Genomic DNA, 22204 nt, shown 5'->3' on the forward strand with positions numbered 1-22204 from the left:
CAGGTAAGCCATGTTTTACTACATAGGGCATCCACCCTGCCGGGTGTCGACGCCTTCCGGTTGAGAATCCTGGCGGTCTCCAGCTACTATCAACCGGTCAGGGTAATCCTGTTTAATTAATCGATTGGTCAGTACTCACAGAGCTATGACAGCTTTGCAAGGAAGATTACTGAGTTGCTTCACTTCCTGTGGGGGTATATGTACCCGTGCTGACGTCAGATCCGTCTCCAACTGCTAGCACGAGCACGGTATACCCACTTGTTTTGAGTCCATCTGCATACACTAAGGAAAACGAGATTATCAGGTAAGTAATCTCTACAATTTTGCACACTAGCTCTCCAGTTACAGCAACAGTCGCACCCCTTAGCATGTCAAATACTCATGCTGTTAGGGCACATGGCAGCAGCCATTTACGTCATTCCACACATTTACCTTCATGTGCGTCGTCTGCAGTGGGGACTCAAAGCCCAATGGTCCCAGTAGAGCCATCCAATGTCCATAAAGGTAGCTGTGACTTAATCCATGAAGACAGACATAAACTGGTGGCTGTCTCCATCGATTTTAGAGATGGGGGCACCATTTCCCACCCTGATGCATCAATTCATACTTACCACAGATGCATCCACAAGAGGATGGGGAGCTCATCTGCTAGATCTGAAAATGCAGGGCCTATGGTCTTTAATAGAGAGGACCTTTCAGAACAACCTTCTGGAGTTAAGATCAACAAAGAATGCAATTTACACCTTTCTGCCTTGACTTCAGGGAAAAAGAGTGATAAATCACACAGACAATCAAGTAGCCATGTTTTATATAAACAAGGCGGTCCGGTTCTAGGATACTGTGCAAGAAAGCTGTACAGATTCTGGAATGGACAGAAATACACTCCAAACCACTTCAGGCAACTTACCTTCCTGGCGTAGTGAACATGGAAGCAGACAGGCTCAACAGGATCTTTCATCCCCATGAATGGTCTCTACATCAGGAGGTGGCGAACGATCTTTTAACGCCATGGGGCACCCTTTGCATGGACCTGTTCACCACAGAAAACATGAAGCTGCTAAGGTTTTGCTCTGTACCTATGTCCAGACAGATTCTCGCAAGATGCATTCCTCGTTCCCTGGGTGGGAGACCTTTTTTATCTGTATCCCCCGATACCACTAATAGATCGAGCGGTTCAGAAATGCATCGTGGAAGAAGCAGATCTCATCTTCATAGCTTCAGCTTAGCCCAGGCAACCGTGATATGCCTATCTATTTCAACTTTACATTGTCTATCAGAGTATGCCTTAGTGCTATAGCTGCGTATCATTCATCAAGGAATGGACTATCCATTTCAACCCATCCGTTGATTACACGTTTCATGAAGGGAGTCCAAAACTTTGCCCACCAGTCTCAAAGCCTCCTAACCCTTGGGATATCAGCTTGGCATTGGAAACGCTCATGCTTCCACTCCTAGAGACTGCCTCTATGAAGTTTCTAACATGGACAGTTCTGTTCTTGGTTGCAATAACCTTGGTGAGATGAGTCAATTAACTTCAAGCACTAATTCATTATACTCCTTATTTGCAGTTTTACCATGACAAAGTCACTTAAGGACACATCCGTCTTTCTTACCAAACATTGTTTTTGCCTTTCACCTGAAAACGATTACGCTACCAATGTTTTTCCCAAGACCTCATGAAAATGACAGGGAAAGAGTACTTCACACATTAGACTGTAAAAGAGCCTTGGCATATTACAAGAAAAGAACTAAAAACAAATAACCAGGTTTCCCAGCGTTTTGTTTCTTTCAATCCAAATATGCCAGGGTTACCAATAGTGAAAAGAACATTAGCTAATTGGATAACTCAATACATTCACTTCTGCTGCTCGGCCCAACCTTCAAGACTCACATCCATTGTCATTGCACATCAGTTTAGAGCCGCAGTAGCTTCTATTGCACATCTTCATAATGTGCCTTTGTTGGACATTTGCAAAGCAGCTACATGGTCCTCTCTCTGTATTTTCATATCTCATTGTCTAGACCAGCAAGCAGCTTGAGATGCCCCGGTGGGATCAGTGGTGTTGCATCATGCCACTAGAGTTTGCAGCTATCCACGGGATTTACGGGTTGTGCACACAAAACTTAAGAAGTAACCACATCAAATGACTGTCATCTCTTCAAATACTCAATCTGAGGTTTATGTATGATATCAACCCTAGGTTGGGGAATCCCAGGCAGCATGGTTAATTCAGCTTGCTTATCGATGGGGAAAAAAGCAAGTTTGCTTAACATAAAAAGTGTTTTCCGTAGATAGAAGGATGAATTAGCCATGCAATCCCACCCTCCTCCCTAGATAACCTTTGTCTTTCTCTGCACTTTGCTGATTATCCTATCAACTGAGGAGATTAGACAATCGAGGGGGAACAGCCACGCAGCTGCACAGAGCAAAGCTCTATATTTGAGAGAATCTCCACCCCCGAGCCGAAACATGCGTGTCCACACCCCCCCGCCCGAAACATGCAAATGCATGTTGATGGCCCTATTAGTTATTCCTGTGCGATTCAGAAAGTAAAATGTGCAGCCAAGCCGCACATTTTACTTTCAGAAATTAGCGCCTACCCAAAGGTAGGCGTTAACTTCTCTCGGTACCGGGAAAGTGTACAGAAAAGCAGTAACAACTGCTTTTCTGTATACCCTCCGACTTAATATCATGGCGATATTAAGTCGGAGGTCCCAAAAGTAAAAAATAATTAAAAAGAAAAAAATGTAAAATCAGCTTGCGGGTTGAAAACCGGACGCTCAATTTTGCCAACGTCCGGTCTTCGAACCCGTGGCTGTCAGCGGGTCCGAGAACCGACGCCGGCAAAATTGAGTGTCGGCTGTCAAACCCGCTGACAGCCGCCGCTCCTGTCAAAAAGGAGGCACTAGGGACGCGCTAGTGTGCCTAGCGCCTCCTTTTACTGCGGGCCCTAATTAGCATATTTTTATTTACTGTATCGCGCGCACAGGACACTGGCCTGTGCGCATGCTGGGAGAGCGGGCGCTCTCCCGTGTTTCTTTCTGTATCGGCCTGTCAGTTTGCTCCTAGCACTCCTACCCTCCAATGTCCATCCATTTTCCACAATAATCCAAACATCCACCAACACTACTGCAGTTATTACCTGAACATCTGGCCTCCTAGGTCCCCATGATGTTTACTGATGATACCTCACTAGCAACAACCCACTACACCAATCTGGTCAACACAAAGAGCACTTGGCCAGTTAACGTGGGCACCTGCATTTCTGCTAGAACTTCTAATTATGTACTAGCAGCCTGCCAGGCAAACCAAGCTGCTAATTAATTCTATCAACACAACCTGCCAGACAGACCTGGGTATGTAAGCACCTGTTTTCCGCAAAGAATTCTTATTGTTTCATAATACTCCATTAATCTCAAATAAACAATGAGCTACATGTTAATCAGCAGCAAGTCTTAGCTCTTGAGAAACAAAGGAAACTTGTATTCTCAAGAGTTTCACACGACTATTGATAAAACTGTATATAGTGGGCTTGGAGCAGTGAGCAGCTCTGTTCTGGAAAACCTGCCATTCATTCTCAGGCATTTAGTTCCCATGTGCGGTGAAGAGGGTTTTCTTGAAACAAAATTTGACACTAGAAAACTATATAAAGGGACCAATATTCAGTAAGCTAGTGAGCAGACAAGTTATCCATGTCCCACTGAATATCCTCAAATATTTATCCAACTAATTTAATTGGCTAACTTTTGAATATGGCCAGTTAGGTTTAAAGTTATCCAGCTTTATATAGCAGATAATGTGCCATTTCACCATGTATATTCAAAAGAATATATCCAGTTATGTGATGATGGAGATTTAAAATAAAAAAAAAAAGCTGTGTGCCCCTCCAAGCCTCTGTAATAGGTAATTTAAAAGTGGAAGTTTCTTTTACATCAGCCTCTCCCTGCCGTCTCCTGGTAAATCCAGCTTCCAATAAAGCTCCCTCCCTCCACCCCCAACTCTATCTCTCCCACCCACCCTGTATCTCTGTGAACCTGGGGCTTCTGTTTCCAGCACCAGAATCACAATAGCTCAATTTTATTTATTTATTTTTTGAGTGAACTAGATATCTTTTGAAGATACCCGGTTAAGTGGCGGGTTTTCTGGCCATACAAGGCTGGATAACTTCAGCCCTACTTTGAGGCTGGTCAAAGTAGGGCTAACTTAGCTGTGTATAGTTTACTGGATTACTTGAAACACCTCTCTTTTTTCTATCTGGCTAAATTATAGCTGGATAATGACTTATCCAGCTATAATTTAGTCAGATATGTGCCACAATATTCAAAAAATTGCCATTTAGCTGGATAACTTGTGAGTTATCCAGCTAAATGGCTTTGAATATTGACCTCATAGTTTCTTAGTTTGTGATGAAAAGAAAAATAGTCTCTTGATACCAACCTCCAGGTACTCTCCATTCTGCTGCTGTTATCCACGCTTTTTACCATATGAAGTAATAATTCCAAGTTTTGCTACTGTATATCTTACATAACCAGCACTACTGAGCTTATTCTGACCTACATTTAACAGCTTTAGAAGAGGCGTTTATGGCCTTATTTATTTGATTTTATATTCCTTTCCTTTGAAAGCTTCAGATATACCTGGTTTTCAAGATATGTACAAAGAATTTTCATCAAGCATATTTTCATACATGTGATTTGAGAATCAGATTAATTTGTATAGCTTGGCTACTTGTAAGACCAGACCTGTTTGCAGCCCTTGAGGACCAGGGTTGTGTACCTCTGAATACCCTACTTCTTTATCACCAACCACAACCACGCCTCTGTCACTCTTGTCCTCATTTAGTCAAATTTTCCCTTCTAAGCCAGGAAATGTTGACCACCTTAAATTGCAAAGTTCACTCTCCTGCCTCCTGAGATCATTTAAAAATGTGATGTACACTGATTTCTGAGGACTTGGTAGCATCTTTATAACTACCTAGTCCAAACAGATGAGAATTTGAATAAGCTTTCAATTTGGGTCATGGTAGTGCTCTGTCAACTGTCTCCCGTATTGGTTTCCTACAAATTGCTCTATTTTCTGCTTTTTGGGCCAACAAAAGCAGCACACAATCCCTAGGGAGAGGAGAAGTGTCTGCGATCGCACAGTGGTACTTGGGTTCAAGAAGAAGCCCAGGGACTACTGTTAGGGTTGGTCTATATAAGCTGGGGTTTATAAAATATCACAGTAGTGGTAAATGAAAATTGATGGTGATGTAACCCAACAGAGGCCATTTCCAATTGAGCTAGAAGCCAGAAGGAATAAGAAAAAAAGAGCCATGCCAAAAAACAAATATATTAAAAAAATTATTGCAGGCCAAGTAAATAAAATGATCCCTCTCATTTCTGTTTTAAGTTGTTACTTATTAAAATATTTTACTGCTCAGGTATCCTAGGAAAAGAAATAAATTAATAGAGCTTCCTGAAGACTACAGTTGCCTCCTAAATCAAGCCTCTCAATTCAGGTAAGAAGACTCTTCCCTGTCCCATTTTACAGGCTCAGATTGAAACTTTACTTTTTCTGTATCTTAATGTGGAAAATCTTTATCAAGTAGATTGTGCTCACCATCATACTTGATGGATCCCCATCCTATGTGGTGATAAAATTAGACAGAACTCTTACATTTTGTTATCACATTGATGGCATGTCCAGAAAAGTAACAACCTGAATCAAATTGCTGCAGAAACTTTGACTATTTTACACTTCTGTTACTCACTCCCAAGGATAGCAGTAACCTTCTTTCCCTGTACGTACCCAGATCAGTCCAGACCGTGGTTGAGCCTCCTGTCCAGCAGATGGAGACAGACCAAAACTGAAAGGGTATCCTATATCAGGACAGAGCCTATCCTGCATCCCTCCAGTATTCGTCTGTCTCCAGCAGATGCAAGCAGCTGAACCTGCGGTTCCCCTTCTACTTCTTCTCCTTATTTTTACCTTCTTTTCCCTGCGGGGGTCTGGTACCTATCTTAATCAGGATCAAGCAAGTATTGATTGAAAAAAAAAATCATAACGCTTTGAAAGACTTCTCTGTTATTTTGGGAGACAGCTCTGTCTCCCTGCTCTGCTGGGGGCCTAGGGGGGGCTTGCCCCTTGAAATCTTTGGCCTAGGCCCCTTATTCCTGGTGACCTTTTGGGGGGACACTGGTGGTCCAGTTAATCCCCCCTGGCTAGCTGTCCATCTTGCTGAGGAATCCCTCCCCCAGCTACTAGCTGAGCTTAAAAAAAAAAAAAAGTGAAGTAAATACAGACAGTGTTTTTGCCTAAGCTCCTTTTAGCTAGTTTTTAAGCATTTGGACAGCTCGGGCGTCATGCATGGTTCAGTCTCTGCCTCCGCTGACTGGCCGGCACACCTCAGCGCGTCTCAGCTATTTTTCCCTCGCAACAATTTTTTTTTACTCAGCTGATGCCGTGTTCCTGCTTTTGTGTCGCCTGCGAGGAGTCTGCCTCGAGGCTCTCCCACGGCGGCCTCTGCTCTGGGTGCCTGCCGACTGGGGAGGGCCCCCTCCTTGGCACCCGCAGCTACGGCGACCCGGGGGCGAGCTGCTCGCCGCATGGCTAGGCCGTTCCCGTCTCGGAAATCCTCGGGAACAGCGACCATTTTGGAAACTAATCTTGATGCTGAATCGGAGCTGCAGGGCGGAGGTGAGCCTGATTTTTTTTTAATTTCTCCTCCGGATTTGAGCCCCCCTCATTCCCAGGAGAGGGTGTCTGACCCCCCTACCCCCCCTCTCCTCCTCCCTTCCGGAAAATCTAAAAATCGATTCTCTACCGAGTTTGTGCTTCTCATGCACAAGTCTTACCTTGCTAGCCTACAGGAGGAGGACCCCCCCCTAAGAATCCGCGGTTTCCTCCCTCGCAACCTCCTAAGGTGCCGGAGGGGCAGGGATCCATTAGGGTTAGGGTGGTCCGGGGGGTCCCTTTGCCTCTGATCCCCCCCCCCCCCCCAACCGCTGTCGGTCCCTGATCCGGATACTGATCCACTGCTTCTTAACCCCCCCCCCCCCACCCTCCTTGAGGGGGGACAACCCATGAGTGCTGCGATTATTTCAAAGGGAGGAACTGGAACCGCTCATTCCCTTCATTCTGCAGGAACTGGGAATTGAGGTGCTCCTCTGAGGATACAGTTACTGCCGCTATACCTGCTAACATGGACCCAATCCTGGCGGGACTTAGGGCTCCTCCATGTACATTTCCGTTCCATCCTATGCACAAACTGATGCTCCTTCGGGAGTGGGAGACCCCAGAGACAGGACTGCGTGTGGGTAAGGCTATGGACAAGCTCTACCCGCTTCCTGAGGACTGTTTGGATCTGCTTAAGATACCCAAGGTAGATTCCTCCATCTCTGAGGTTTCCAAGCACACCACTATCCCAGTGGTGGGGGCTACGGCATTGAAGGATGTCCAAGACCGCAAGCCTGAATTCTATCTCAAGTGCATCTTTGAGATTTTGTCCTTAAGAGTTCGGGCGACAATCTGCAGCAGTCTCATGCAGCGGGCAAACCTCAGGTGGGTTCAGCAATTACTCAGCACCCAAGACCTCGCGTCTGCAGAGGCGGAACAGGCGGATCGGCTAGAACACGCAATTGCGTTTGGGGCTGATGCCCTTTACGATCTTCTCCGGGTGCAAGCCAAAGCCATGGTCTCCGGTCTCGGCCAGGCGTCTCCTCTGGCTGAGAAATTGGTCTGTGGATCCCTCTTCTAAAGCGCAGTTGGGCACTCTCCCCTTCAAGGGTTAGTTGCTTTTTGGGGAGGACCTAGAACAGCTTATTAAATCTCTCGATGAGAATAAGATTCATAAGCTGCCGGAGGACCGTCCAAAACAGTCTTAAGACTTTCTTTCCTTCCTGAACTCGCTTCAGAGGTCAAAGTCGATATAACAGCAGAGCCCAGGGCTCCTTTCCAAGAGGCAATGCTTCCTGATCCCAATTCTGGTCTCATTCCTTTCGAGGATGTCGACCCTTCCGGGATGATAACCAGCAACACGTAGCCACCAAGTCTGCTTCCTAATGAGATATGGCCAGCCCATCCCTCCGTTCCAAACTTAGATGGACGGCTGTCCCTGTTTCTTGAGGAATGGGCCAAAATCATGACTGATCAGTGGGTCCTAGAGGTAATATTTATTTATTTATTTATTTAAAATTTTTATATACCGACATTCATCCAGGATATCATATCGGTTCACATTGTAACGCAAAAACAAACGCACGGCATGGCGCTTTACATTGAACAGTAAAAAACATGATAACAAGGCATTAACGAGAGGGGGGAACAATAATATGGGAAGTTTTGCAATAAAATTATATACAAGAATTGCAGTTATATACATATGTACAAAAGAAAGAAAACTATGAGGTTAATTTTAATCAGGCTAGGAGATAAGATGGGGAAGAGAAGGGAGGAGAGCAAGGAAAGAGGGGGGCAGAGAGAAAGAAAAGAAGGTGGCGGAGAAGAGGGAGGGGAGAGTGGGGCGGTAGAATGGGAAACAGGGGAGGAGTGTGGAGAGTGGGAACAGTGGTGAGGTATAGTGAAAAATTAAGTGTATGCTTTTGCAAAGAGCCAGGTCTTGAGCTTCCGCTTGAAAGATTTGAGGCATTCTTCTTGCCGTAGTTCAACAGGCATTTTGTTCCAGAGGGTCGGCCCGGCTATCGATAGTGCACGGGCTCTTGTGGAAGTGAGTTTATAGAGTTTAGGAGAGGGGATAGGCATGGTTGCTAGATGTGCTAGTCTGGTGGGCTTATTAGACTGGTGTAAACGGAAGGATTCATTGAACCAGTTCATTTCGGGATTGTATAGGGCTTTGTGGATGAGAGAGAGAGCCTTATATTGTATGCGGGAGGCTATTGGAAGCCAATGTAGGTCTTTTAGAACAGGTGTAATATGTCATGTCTACGTAAATTGGTCAAGATCCGGGCTGTGGTGTTTTGTAAGATTTGAATGGGATGGATGGCATTATTAGGTAGGCCGAGGAGTAGGGAATTGCAGTAGTCGGTTTTGGCGAAGATTGTGGTTTGGAGAACTGTACGGAAATCGGGGGGATGTAATAAGGGTTTGAGTTTTTTTAGTGTGTGGAGTTTAAAGAAGCCGTCTTTTAGAAAAAGGCTACACATTAGTATTTGCTCGATCTACCAGACCTTCACCTAATCTCTCCCTGAGGAAGTCGAGAGGCCTGCGGTCGACTAGACCCTGAGCAGGCTGCTGGAACTGGGGGCCTTAGTTCCAGTCCCGGTGGAGGAACAAGGGTTCGGCCAATATTTCATATACTTCGTCGTTCCCAAAAAGGAAGGCTCCTTCTGTCCAATTCTGGATCTCAAGTGAGTCAACCGAGCTCTCAAGGTTCCCCATTTTCAAATGGAAACCCTGAGGGCAGTAATAGCAGCGGTTCGCTCAGGAGAATTCCTGGTATCGCTCAACCGGATGGAGGCCTACTTGCACATTCCGATTCGCTGCGACCATCAGTGGTACCTCCGGTTTGAGATCCTGGGCCAACATTACCAGTTTCGAGCGCTACCATTCGGTCTCACCACAGCGCCGCGCACGTTTACCAAAGTCATAGGGGTGGTGGCGGCGGCCTCTCTTCGTCGAGACGGAGTTCTGGTCCACCCTTACCTAGACGATTGGCTCATCCAGGCCAAATCAGAGTCTCTCTGCAAGCTGGCGGTCGACAAGGTCCTGACTTGTCTGACCTCCCTGGGGTAGATAATCAACTTTCCCAAGAGCAAGCTCCAGCCATCCCAGACCCTGGAGTTCCTGGGGGCACGATTCGACACCCGAGCCGGCAAGGTGTTCCTTCCAGATGCGAGAGTGCTCAAACTCAGGACCCAAGTGCGCACCTTTCATTCTCTTGCTCTACCCACAGCCTGGGACTACATTCAGGTCCTGGGGTCCATGGCCTCCACTATCGATCTGGTTCCGTGGACTTTTGCGCATATGTGTGCATTACAGAAAGCATTGCTATCCCTCTGGAAGCCGATGGAGCAATTTCAGACGCCTCTCCCGCTCTCAGAGTCTACCTTCGCCGAGCTACAATGGTGGCTCTCGCCTGCCGCCTCCTGAAGGGGGTGTCCCTTCAGATGTTGCAGTGGATCGTTGTCACGACGGACACCAGTCTCTTTGGCTGGGGAGCGGTGTGCCAGACCCAGTCTACTCAGGGCTACTGGTCCCCAGTCCAATCTCGCTGGCACATCAATCGATTGGAAGCTTGAGCGGTACGCCTGGCTGTCAAGGTCTTCCTTCCCTTACTCCATCGCAAGGTGGTGCGGGTTCTCTTGGGCAACTCCACCACGGTGGCCTACATCAATCGACAGAGAGGCACCAGGAGTCGCCTGGTGGCTCTGGAAGCCAGCAAGCTCTTCACTTGTTTGGAGCATCATCTAGAGCGCCTAGCAGCATCCCACATTGCGGGGAAAGAGAATGTTCAAGTCTACTTTCTCAGTCGTCAGCAGTTAGATCCCGGCGAGTGGGAGTTGTCAGACAAGGCGATGGATCTGATTGTCCGCAGCTGGGGTCCCCCACACTTGGATCTGATGGCCACAATGAACAATATGAAAGCGCCCCGGTTCTTCAGCTGCAGAAGGGAACAGTGCACGGAAGGAGTGGATGCGCTGGTCCTTCCCTGGCCTCAAGACATTCTCCTATACGTGTTTCCTCCTTGGCCACTGGTGGGCAAAGTGCTCAGAAGAATCGAGCTCCATCAGGGTCCCATCATTCTAGCGGCTCCAGAGTGGCCTCGCAGACCGTGGTTCGCGGATCTGGTAAACCTTGTGACGGACGGCCCTCTCCGCCTCTGTCATCTCCCCCACCTTCTTTGGCAGGGTCCCATATTTTTTGATCAGGCGGATCGCTTTTGTCTAGCGGCCTGGCTTTTGAACGGTGGAGGTTGAGAAAGAAGGGATATAAAGAAGAAGTTATATCCACTCTGTTGAGAGCCCGAAAGCCGGCTACCTCTCTCGCTTATGTCCGGGTCTGGAAGGTGTTCAAAAATGCGTGTGCCACTTCGGGATTGTTGGCCCGTAAGATTCCAATTTCCCAGGTTCTTTCCTTCCTCCAGAATGGTGTCTCCAAGGATTTGTCTTTCAGTTCCTTGTGGGTACAGGTCTCCGCCCTCGGCTCCCTCTTAGGCAACATTGATGGTTTCTCAGTGGCGGCTCATCCAGGTGTCATTCGCTTCCTCAAGAGGGCCAAACATTTGAAGCCGCCGGTATGGGCTACTTGTCCCTCGTGGAGTCTTAACTTGGTGCTTCGGATTCTCTGCGAAGTTCCCTTCGAACCTCTATGGAGGGCTACATTTAAGGATTTGACCCTCAAAGCTGTCTTTCTGGTGTCCATTTGTTCTGCCAGAAGAATTTCGGAGCTCCAAGCTTTGTCGTGCAGGGGACCTTTTCTACGTTTTTCTGATTCAAGGGTATCTCTCAAAACGATACCCTCTTTCTTGCCAATAGTCGTGTCTTCTTTTCACGTCAATCAGTCAATAGAACTTCCAGCTTTTTCTTCTAAAGACATCGCAATTACGTCTGAGGGTGGTCTGCTCCACCTGGATGTGAAACGGGTTTTGCTCCATTACCTCCAGGTTACGAATGAGTTCCGGGTCTTGGATCACCTGTTTGTTCTGTGGAGTGGCCCAAATAAGGGAAATAAGGCTTCAAAGACCACTATTGCACAGTGGCTAAAGGAGGCTATTGCGTCGGCCCACATCTGTAAGGGCCGACTGGTGCCGGAAGGCCTAAAGGCCCACTCCTTACGTTCTCAAGCCACTTCTTGGGCGGAGAGTCAATCAGTCTCTCCGCAGGAAATATGTAGAGCAGCCACTTAGAAATCTCTGCATACTTTTGCTCGTCATTACTGCCTAAATGTACAGGCTCCAGTTTTTGGCTCCTTCGGGCGGCAGGTTCTTCGAGCGGGACTGTCTCGGTCCCATCTTGTTTAGGGAAGCTTTGGTACATCCCACGGTCTGGACTGATCCAGGTATGTACAGGGAAAGGAAAATTGGTTCTTACCTGCTAATTTTCGATCCTGTAGTACCACGGATCAGTCCAGACACCCTCCCTTACTAGAACTGTTCAGTCCGCTCGAAGTTTCTTTCGTTACAGGTTTTTTTTTCCAGATACCTGCATTTTCTATTATTACATTAGGCACCAGAAGCATCTTACAGATGGCAAGGAAAATAAATGTTTATGCCAGAGCGTTCTTTATACAGAATTCTTTCAATTGTTCAATTCTTTAAAATTTATCAGTGTTCTTGTTACTTGCTTGATCTTACGGGAGTTATATCTGCTTTGAAAGTTTTTATACTGAAGGGATGCAGGGTAGGCTCTGTCCTGATATAGGATACCCTTTCAGTTTTGGTCTGTCTCCATCTGCTGGACAGGAGGCTCAACCACGGTCTGGACTGATCCGTGGTACTACAGGAACGAAAATTAGCAGGTAAGAACCAATTTTCCTTTAGTCTACCTAGCTAATAATATGTTATGGACTTTTCCTCCAGGAACTTTTCCAAATCTGTTTTAAACCCAAATACCTAGTTGCTTTGATAAAGTCCTCTGGCAACAGATTCCACAGCTTGATATTACACTAAAGAAAAAAAAAGTACTTTCTATGATCTGTTTTGAATCTGCTGGTGGTTAGTTTCAGGGAATGTCTCCTTGTTTTAATATTTGAATAGATAAATAACCATGTTTTATTTACCCGTTCCACCCCATTCATAATTTTATAAACTTCTATCATGTCTCCTCTCAGCCATCTCTTTTTCAAACTGAAGAGCCCTAGCCTGCCTAGCGCTTCCCCATAGGAGAGATGTTTCATCTCCTTTATCATTTTTGTCACCCTCCTCTGCACTTTTTCTAGTTCTGCTATATCTTTCTGGAGATCGGGCAACCAGAACTACACACAACAGTGAAAGTGCAGTCACACCATGTCTCGATAAAGAGGCAATGTAATATTTTCCATTTTATTATCCTTTGCTTTTTGGATCATTCCTAACATTCTATTTGCTTTTTTGACTGCTGCTGCACAGAGAGCAGAGGATTTCGGCATTTTTTCCATAAGAACACTAAGGTCCTTTTCCTGGGTAATGACTCCCAATTCAGAAGAAGAAATATTTATTTTCGAAACACAGCCCATGTCAGGTTTCTCAAACAGTCGTAGCAGACACTGATTTTTGGATTACAAGACTCAAAAAGAAAAGGTTTCTTAATAGTCATAGCAGACATTGATCTAGATTATAAGACTCAGATAAGTTTTTAAAGTATTTAATAATTCCTGAAAAATACCATCATTTTAGAGCTTTAAAAAAAATTTCTGAAAGAATTTTCAGTTAACAAGAAAGGAAGGGGGACAATGATGAAAAACAGCTAACCCAATTATATATGATTGGTGATTTGAGCATATTCTTCCCTTTCCTTGTTGTATGCACAGCAATTTTAACACACTTTCTATCTCAGCAGATTGAACTTTCTCCCCCAGTGATGATGTCAATGATAATAAATCTATTCTAGACTAGGTCCCATTAAGGATAGAATAATAAATATAATCTCTACGACTAGGATATAGCATTCTCCATACATCCAACAGGCGCAGAGTTTTAATCATGTCATTCAGTTTCACTCTCTTTTTGCTTTGTACTATTCCTACATGGTCTGAATTATCTAACTTCAGTTTAATTATCAGATTAAAATCTCTTTCCCCCCCCCCCCCCCACCCCAATTACCAAAGTCCCTTTTGCAAAATGTAAAAGCAACTCAGTGACCTTATCAAAAAAAACCTCCCTTGATCATAATGTGGTGCATACAGGTTCACTATAGTAATTGAAATTCTTTCAATGCTCACATTCAAAAAGAGGAATCTTCAAATTCCAAAAAGGTTTCTAGGTGTGAAGGTTACGAAAAAATATACTTTTTCCACTGAAAATTAATAAAACACTCTGATATTTTAGGAAAAATGTAGCTCCTAATTCCAAGGTTTTAGTTTTCAAGGTTAAAAATTGTTTTCTCATAGCCTGGGTAGGCTTGGAGACATCAGGAAAAATGAAAGCCTTCTGCCCGCAGAATAGTATATCTTTATTTTTAAAGAATGTATCCAATATAAACTCTTTCTCCCTTTCTAATACAAAGGAACAAACATTGTAGTTCTCTTATTTTATAACATCGATGGATTCCTCCAAGAAGGTAGATATACCTGGTGTACTCTCATCCTTCCTCCCAGTTATATTACTCATTTGAAAAGGAAAGTAATACATTTTTTAAATAGATGGTATTTCTTCACATACAAGGATTTCCTTCAAATATTTCACGAACATCTCATATGGTGAAAGCAATCTGTTGTATGGAAAATTTACAAAATGTAAATTTTTAGTTCTAATAAGGTTTTCCAAATTTTCCATATCTGTATGTAATACCATATTATCAGCTGTATGTGCATTTCCCAACATTTTTATATTATTTACTTCTAATGACAAGCTCTTGACAGTTGGAATTTGAAGTAAATAATTATGTTGGGCTCCCCTGCATTATTGTATTAAGTGATATGTTTTATTTTATAATGGATAAGGATCCTGATTATATTGTGTTACAAACAGTTACACTGTTTATTTATATTATGCACAGATATGTGATTTTAAATAATTGAAATATCTAATAAAGAGAAAATTATAATAAAAAAAAAGACTAATCTACTTCCCCTAACCCTTTCAACCTAATTCACTACAGCATTCAACCTTCTATATAACGGCACAGCCACCCCCAACATTTATTCTTTAAACAGTTTGACACAAAAGCCATCTAATCATCATCCCTGTGCTTCAACAGCCTTTCATCCACTCTCTTCAGATGTGTTTCTTGAATTAGCACAATGTCAGCATATAGTATTGACATTTCTTTAAACAAGAGCTGTCTTTTCGAGGGAATATTTTAGCCCCCTTGATGGTTCAGCAAGACAATATTTTTTACTTACATTACCCCCAACCATACAGAGAACCCACCCCACCCCTTTCCTATCTCCTCCTCTCTCCTGCTTAATACCCATCCCAACCCCCACGCTTATTCCCCTACCAAAATATTTCTGCCACCTCCACACTTGGCAGAAATAACTCCTTCAGCGGATTGACCTTACAGATCAGATGATCAGCACACACTTAAATCTTGCTTCAAGCAGACTACTACCATTCCAAACAGAGAGAGAGGGAAAGAAAATGCATTTTTGTTTATAATGTCCAAGTTCCTAATGAAATCAATTAGTCCTAGAGTCATAAACTTTCCCAAGTGTGAACAGCAGCCTGCTAAGAAAGCTTCATAAGATTCTGACTTTCTTAAGCCTCCTTTGCTGCCACAACAGACATTTTCTATTCCAAGGAGTTTTACTGCTACTTCAACTATTTCTGCTGTTTATATCATGCTGGTGAGTTTGCTTCCATCCAGCAAACACTGCCTTTTAACAAACTCTCTCCTAGGTAAGGGTGCTGCAGCCATTTTGCTTGACTCCACCAATTCAGATACCAGACCTGCCTTCTTCAAGGCCTACTTTACTTCTTCAGGTATCTTAACTCTGAAAGATGTCCCACTTACTGTAATGGACAGATCACATGGAAGCAACTAGCAATACCTAATGTTTCCACTCTTCAACTTTGCCGTCATCTTCTTCATCTCTCTTCTTCACCGCAAAATCACAGATCATAGATCACTAAGTATTTCCAGGTTATGATCCACCCAACAGAAGGATCCAAGGCTTCTTGCTTTAGCCATTATTTGTTCCTTTATAGGAAAATCTCAAAAGCAGGCAATTATGTCTCGGGGTATGTTATTTTGCTTTATGCCAATTATTCTTTGCTCTGTGGAATTTGAGAAAAATACCTTTTTCTGGGTTCTTAAAGGTCTCTATATTTGAGGGATTTGACTATAAGGAGAAACACAGTGGATACATAAAAAGAAAAAAAAAACATTGTAGATTTTGTAGAGCTTAACAAGTATGTTGTGTTCTGAGTTGCTGTTATCTCAAGAAGTGAATGTACTGTTAGATTTTGTTTGGGCACATTGTAGTCAAAATATGGAGCAGGCTACTTGCTGACTCCAGAGATGGGTTGTGCAATGTTGAATCAGACTTTGCAGTTGGCACCTTGCATGATAAAATTGATGACACCTAGTATGTAAGAAAAATGGTTTCAGTATTTGGACTTGATTACAATGGGTCAATAAATGATGGCAGCAGACCCTAAATAAGATCTGTGATTGGACCATTTATGTGACAATAAGAATAATGTTGTGATGTAAGAATGTTTGTCATCAGGGAATGAAGCATTGATTGGTTACATGCCTTGTTAATGAAAGATATTAGAGATGAACCCTGGGGACTAAGGGGCAGATAGGATGACTAGAGCAACTGTGCTATAGCCATGTAGAATTTTTTTTCTCTAATAAAGACAATGAAAAATGAAGTGTTGCATGTCATTTTTTTCTCCTTTCTGAAATGGAAACTATAAAAGTTGCTCATTGGACATGTTTAAACAGCCAGGCCCTCCGGCAGTTGCGATTAGGCTGGGAGGTTGTTTTTTGTTTGGATGCTATATTCAGCAGTACCCTCAAATGTTTATTTGCCCCAAATCTAGGCTTTAGGCATCCCCACTGTTTAAAATTGCTCTGCCGATTATTTTTTTTTTGTACAATAGCTTTAAAGACCTTGTACTCAATTCAGACAGCCCTGAATTCTGACATTGTTACGCTGCGATCTATTTTCAAAATCCTCCAGTTTATCAAGTATCTTAACGTGCAGTATCCAAGTCTTTACCAAGTTTGCACTACTTTTCAAGCTGCCTCATGCAATCCTCTACTCTGTTCCATCTCATCCAGTTTCCAGTCTCTGTGACCTCTGTTCTAACCTCCACAATCATGTCCAATATTTTCCCCTTAATGGCAGCTAAATCTCTTTCTAGGTTTCTAAACCAATGTTTTAGCTCATCCCGAGTTATTTCTTTGTTCTCCAGGCTTGCCCTGCTTCCTTTCTTGCTCTCCTCCTCAGAACTCGACGAGGCTTGCTTGTGCATGGCTTTACTCTTGGCCATGCACTTGAATGCTGATTCTCCCACAGTGAAAAATCTTTTAATTTCTGCTATTCGCTTCTGAGTCAACATGCTCCATCTTTAAGGCTATCAATTTATGCTCACAAGTGGTTAGTTTCTTCACAGAAATTGCTTATTTTTGCTAATTTTGCCACAACTGATCAGCGATCATAGGCAATGCTGCCATTCTGTCCGTCAATTCCTCTTAATTTTTCTAATTTTCTGAGATCAGCAGTGCTGTATTAAAACCCCCTTTTTTTTTTTTTTTTTTGCCTTCTTTCAGATGCCCAAGGTCTTCAGATGATGAGCGAAAGCATCCTGTACTTTGTTTATTTTGCGGGGCTATGCTGTGCTCCCAGAACACCTGCTGCCAAGAGACTGTGAATGGGGATGAGCTGGGAGCCTGCACTGTTCATTCTTTCCAGTGTGGAGCAGGAGTTTGCATGTTCCTCAAGTAGGTAATCAAGTGCTAGTATACATGCAATATTTTGTACTGCTGGCTTCCATTTATTTATTTTGGGGAAGCTATAAGGGATACAACTATTTGTTCTCAACCACTTTGTTAAAGATATTTGCCAGAAGAGAATTGCTTTTTCCCAAAAGCACAATGCTTGGTTATTAGCTTAATATATGTCTGCATGGAACTAGCAAAACTGAAAGTGGACAAAGTCATGTGGCTGGATAAGATGCATTCTAGAATATTAAAGGAACTCAGAGAAGTTCTCTCTGGTCCTTTGAAAGGACCTATTCAATAGATCTTTGGAGATGGGAATGGTTCCATTGGACTAGAGAAGGATAGATGCAGTCCCTCTTCATAATTTATTTATTTTATTTATTTATTTTTAAAATATATTCTGCAACTTCCAACACTGCAGATTACATGTTCACATTCATAACAAAATGTCAATTTTCCTAGCGTGTAGCAGATGGACTCATAACGAATGGGTATAGCGTGCTCTTGCAAGCAGTTGGAGACGGATCTGACGTCAGCACGTAGTACATATACCCCTGCAGGAAGTGCAGACGCTCAGTAATTTCCGTCTGCAAAGCAGTTTGGAGCTACCTCACGCTCGCTGAGCGTGAGGTAAATTCATAGAAGAATCCTACCTAAAGACTAGCCCCGCACTCCTGCAGTGATACCCTCTGGTCCCTCCCCCAGTTGAGTTTCCCGAGGTGATTTCCGTGGTCCCTCGGAGGTGAGAGCCTCAGTCCGGTGACCGAATCGCGGCAGGGATCTAGCCCCCGAGTGAGAAGGGCGCGGCATAGAGGCAGCCTCGGTCCCGATCCGTTCACGGTGAGGACTTGGCCCCCGAGCGAGACGAGTTTGGGCGCGGCTTAGAAGCAGCAGGTGCACTTCCTCGAGCGCAGCAGTGATGGTAATCACCCTCTCCCCCCGCAGCCGGAGACCGCCCGGGTTGCAGCCAGGAAGCGCCAAAGATCAGGTAAGGCGTACATCTTTACTTGTTGCTGGTCTCCGAAGAGCGAGGATTAGCGGGGTCTGCCTACGTGGAAGCCCACCATTTGCCTGCCTGCTCGCCACCGCCATCTGCCCTGGTTCGCCGCCTCGGTCTAGTGTTCAGACCAGACTAAGCGCACAGGCAACGGGCACGTATGTTAGGCGCCCGAAGGTAAGTGGGCGCACATTGAATAGGCACACATTGATGGGCGCACGTTGATGGGCGCACATTGATCGGCACACATTGATCGGCACACATCTTTCGCAAGACGGCTGGGAGCACACCGGCGCATAGAGATAACAGACGCGATGGAGCGTATGAGAGCCCATGCGTCCACGGAGCCGGCACCTCCAGAATCAGGCATAAGAGCTCTAGGCCGCTGCTCAGCATGCCACCTCAGAGCCACACAGAGCAAGGAAGCAGACTCCCTATGTGCCCAATGTGAGGAGGCCCTGGGAGTTCCAGGCCAGGGCCGGTCCCAGCCCAGATTAATTGCCAGTTCCTCAGGGAACACCCTGGACCTAGCAGGCCGAGGTGAGCAGCCGGGGAACCCTAGAGACTTGGTGCCCCTAAGGCTAGAACCTGCTTCGCTCTCCTGGGTGGAATTATTCAAGGGGATTCACGCCTTTGTCAAAATGCAGTCAGATCCCCAAACGGATCCATACGTACCGGATGACCCAGCCCCTGGACCCTCTAGACCTAGGCACGGCCACCCGCCACCCGGAAGCCCCACTTATGGGGATTCAGATTGCTCTGAGGAAGAAGGCGAGCTCCCCGAGCAGGGAGAACTTCCCTCGGGGATAGAGCCGTATCGAACCATGAGACGCTTCTTTCTTAAGGAGGATCTCCCAGACCTGGTCTCTCAATGCCTGTCAGAGCTGGCTATCCCGGGGCAAGGCACCCCAGGGGAACCTAGAATGAACCCCCTGCTAGAGGGCCTTCGTCAAACGGCTCACCATTTTCCCCTCCTTCAAGCAGCACAGCAGCTAATCGATCTGGAGTGGAATGCGCCGGAGGCCTCATTCAAAGGGGGTCGGGCTTTGTCTAGCATGTACCCCCTGGACCCGGCAACCAAGGAGCTGCTGGCTTGCCCCAAGATAGACGCCATAGTTTGCGCAATTGTGAAGCGCACTACCATTCCAGTGGAGGGAGGGGCAGCCCTCAAGGATGCACATGACCGGCGCCTGGATGCCATTCTGAAACAAGCCTTCGAGGTGGCAGCCATGTCCCTACGAATCGCCACCTGCTGCACCGTGGTGACGCGTTCCTGTTTATCACAAGCCAGGAACAACACTCCGGGAGAAGAAATGGAATCAGCTCTCTCGTTCCTCACTGATGCTGCCTCCGACTTAGTTCGTACGGCAGCCAAGGGAGTGTCATCCTCAGTGGCAGCCAGGAGACAGCTCTGGCTACGAAATTGGTCGGCCGACTCCTCCTCCAAGACGCGCCTTACAAGAATGCCCTTTAAGGGATCCCTCCTGTTCGGCAGCGACCTCGAGAAACTGGCTAACAAATGGGGCGCCTCTCCATTACCCCGTCTTCCAGAAGACAAGTCAAGGAGGAACCAACGCCCTTTTCCTAGGCCATCCAGAGGCAGAAGCTCTCAACGCTTCAACCCTTACAGGACTAGCTACCAAGCACCTCGTTCTCAGACCAGGAACCAGTCCTTTCGGACCAGGCACAACAAGAGGGGAACAGGCTCGGGTTCGGGAAGCTACCTTGCGGAGGCTCCTGTCCCTAAAAGCTATAATTCCAGTGCCTGCATGGGAGATAAATTCTGGGCATTACTCCATTTATTTCATCGTACACAAGAAGGGGGGCACCTTCAGACCCGTTCTGGACCTCAAGTCAGTCAACCGGCACTTAAGGGTCCCAGGATTTCGCATGGAAACTCTGCGGTCAGTCCGAAGTGCAATACAGCCAGGGGAGTATCTCACATCCCTGGATCTGTCAGAGGCCTACTTGCATATCCCAATCCATCGGGATCACCAGCGCTACTTACGCTTCAAAGTCCTGAAACAACACTTTCAGTTCCGGGCTTTACCCTTCGGGTTAGCCACTGCGCCGCGGACCTTTACCAAGGTAATAGTAGTGGTGGCGGCGTCACTCAGGAAGGAAGGAATTCTCGTCCATCCCTACCTAGACGATTGGCTGATCAGGGCAAAGTCACCGGAGGAGAGCCACCGGGCAACCAACAGAGTTATATCTCTTCTGGAAAGCCTAGGATGGGTGGTCAACATGAACAAGAGTTCCCTACAGCCTTCGCAGTTGCTGGAATACCTAGGAGTCCGATTCGACACCCAGGGAGACAAAGTCAGCCTGACCTCCAAGAGGAGATCAAACCTCCGGAATCATTTACAGACTCTGCTGAGCACCACCCAGCCCACAGCTTGGGATTACCTACAGGTCCTCGGCCTAATGGCGTCCACTCTGGAAGTAGTACCATGGGCACGGGCTCATATTATATCATATAATATATATATATATATATATATATATATATCATATATTGCATTTTAATGTAAGAATGTCAGTATAGAAAAATTATAAATAAATAAATAAATAAGAGACCGTTACAACGCACCCTCCTATCTCGGTAGAGCCCACGGTTACAAAACTACACCGTGCATCTACCTCTACCGGCCAGAGTACAGCATCAGTTACGGTGGTGGCTGCAGCCCGGCCACACGAGCCAGGGGTCAAAAATGTCCTCCCCAACCTGACCCTGCTCACTACAGATGCCAGCCTGAGCGGCTGGGGAGCACACTGCGAAGAGCTAACTGCCCAAGGGCGGTGGAATAGAGAATAGTCGGGGTGGAACATCAACCGACTAGAGGCACGGGCAGTCAGGTTAGCCTGCCTGCGATTTGCTCACAGACTTCGAAACAGAGCAGTCAGAGTGATGTCGGGCAATGCCACCGCGGTGGCATACATCAACCGACAGGGCGGAACCGCAAGCCGACAGGTATCCTTAGAAATAGCCCCCCTGATGGCTTGGGCGGAAGCAAATCTCCAGGACATCTCCGCCGTCCACATCGCCGGGAAGGACAACACCACAGCAGACTTCCTCAGCAGAGAAAGCCTAAACCCGGGGGAATGGCAGCTGTCATCCACGGCCTTCCAGATGATTGTGGATCATTTTTCCTAAATGTTTTGTTTTCTCTTTGTAACCTTAACTCCAGGGGCATGGAGTTTCATAGTATGGGTCCCGCTAGGGATAATGCTATACTATGGAACTCCATGCCCCTGGAGTTAAGGTTACAAAGAGAAAACAAAACATTTAGGAAAAATCTAAAAACCTGGCTGTTTAAACAAGCTTTTCAAAAAGAGAAGGGAGAATAGAAACCAGGGAAGCGCAAGGAACACCCATACACACAACAGTAATCACCAAGTGTGTAGTTTTTATATTTTTTGTTTTAATAGAGAACGCATCACTAAAGGATAAGTTACAATTATAAAACGAGTCTTGTACTCAAAACTGCCATAGAATTGACCTGGACATGATGATTTTCACACTTATCAATTTACATTTATTAAAAACTATGTTACCGAACCTTATGGCACCTATGTAAACTGAAAGATTTTAATTGCATTACTTTATGTGCCTTACTGTAAACCATTGTGACGGTACCCACCTTAACGACGGTATAGAAAAGATTTTAAATAAAT

The 22204-nt window shown here is 45.4% G+C and overlaps 1 protein-coding gene across 1 annotated transcript in view; it reads left to right on the forward strand.

Moving 5' to 3' along the window:
- UBR1 (ubiquitin protein ligase E3 component n-recognin 1) overlaps positions 1 to 22204 on the forward strand; it is a 596438-nt gene that overhangs the window by 558956 nt on the left and 15278 nt on the right. The window contains 2 exon segments of the mRNA XM_029598685.1: positions 5424 to 5501; positions 17362 to 17532. Coding sequence (XP_029454545.1) covers positions 5424 to 5501; positions 17362 to 17532 — 249 coding nt within the window.

The sequence above is a fragment of the Rhinatrema bivittatum genome, chromosome 4 (genome assembly GCF_901001135.1).
Source record: "Rhinatrema bivittatum chromosome 4, aRhiBiv1.1, whole genome shotgun sequence".
Lineage (NCBI taxonomy): Eukaryota > Metazoa > Chordata > Amphibia > Gymnophiona > Rhinatrematidae > Rhinatrema > Rhinatrema bivittatum.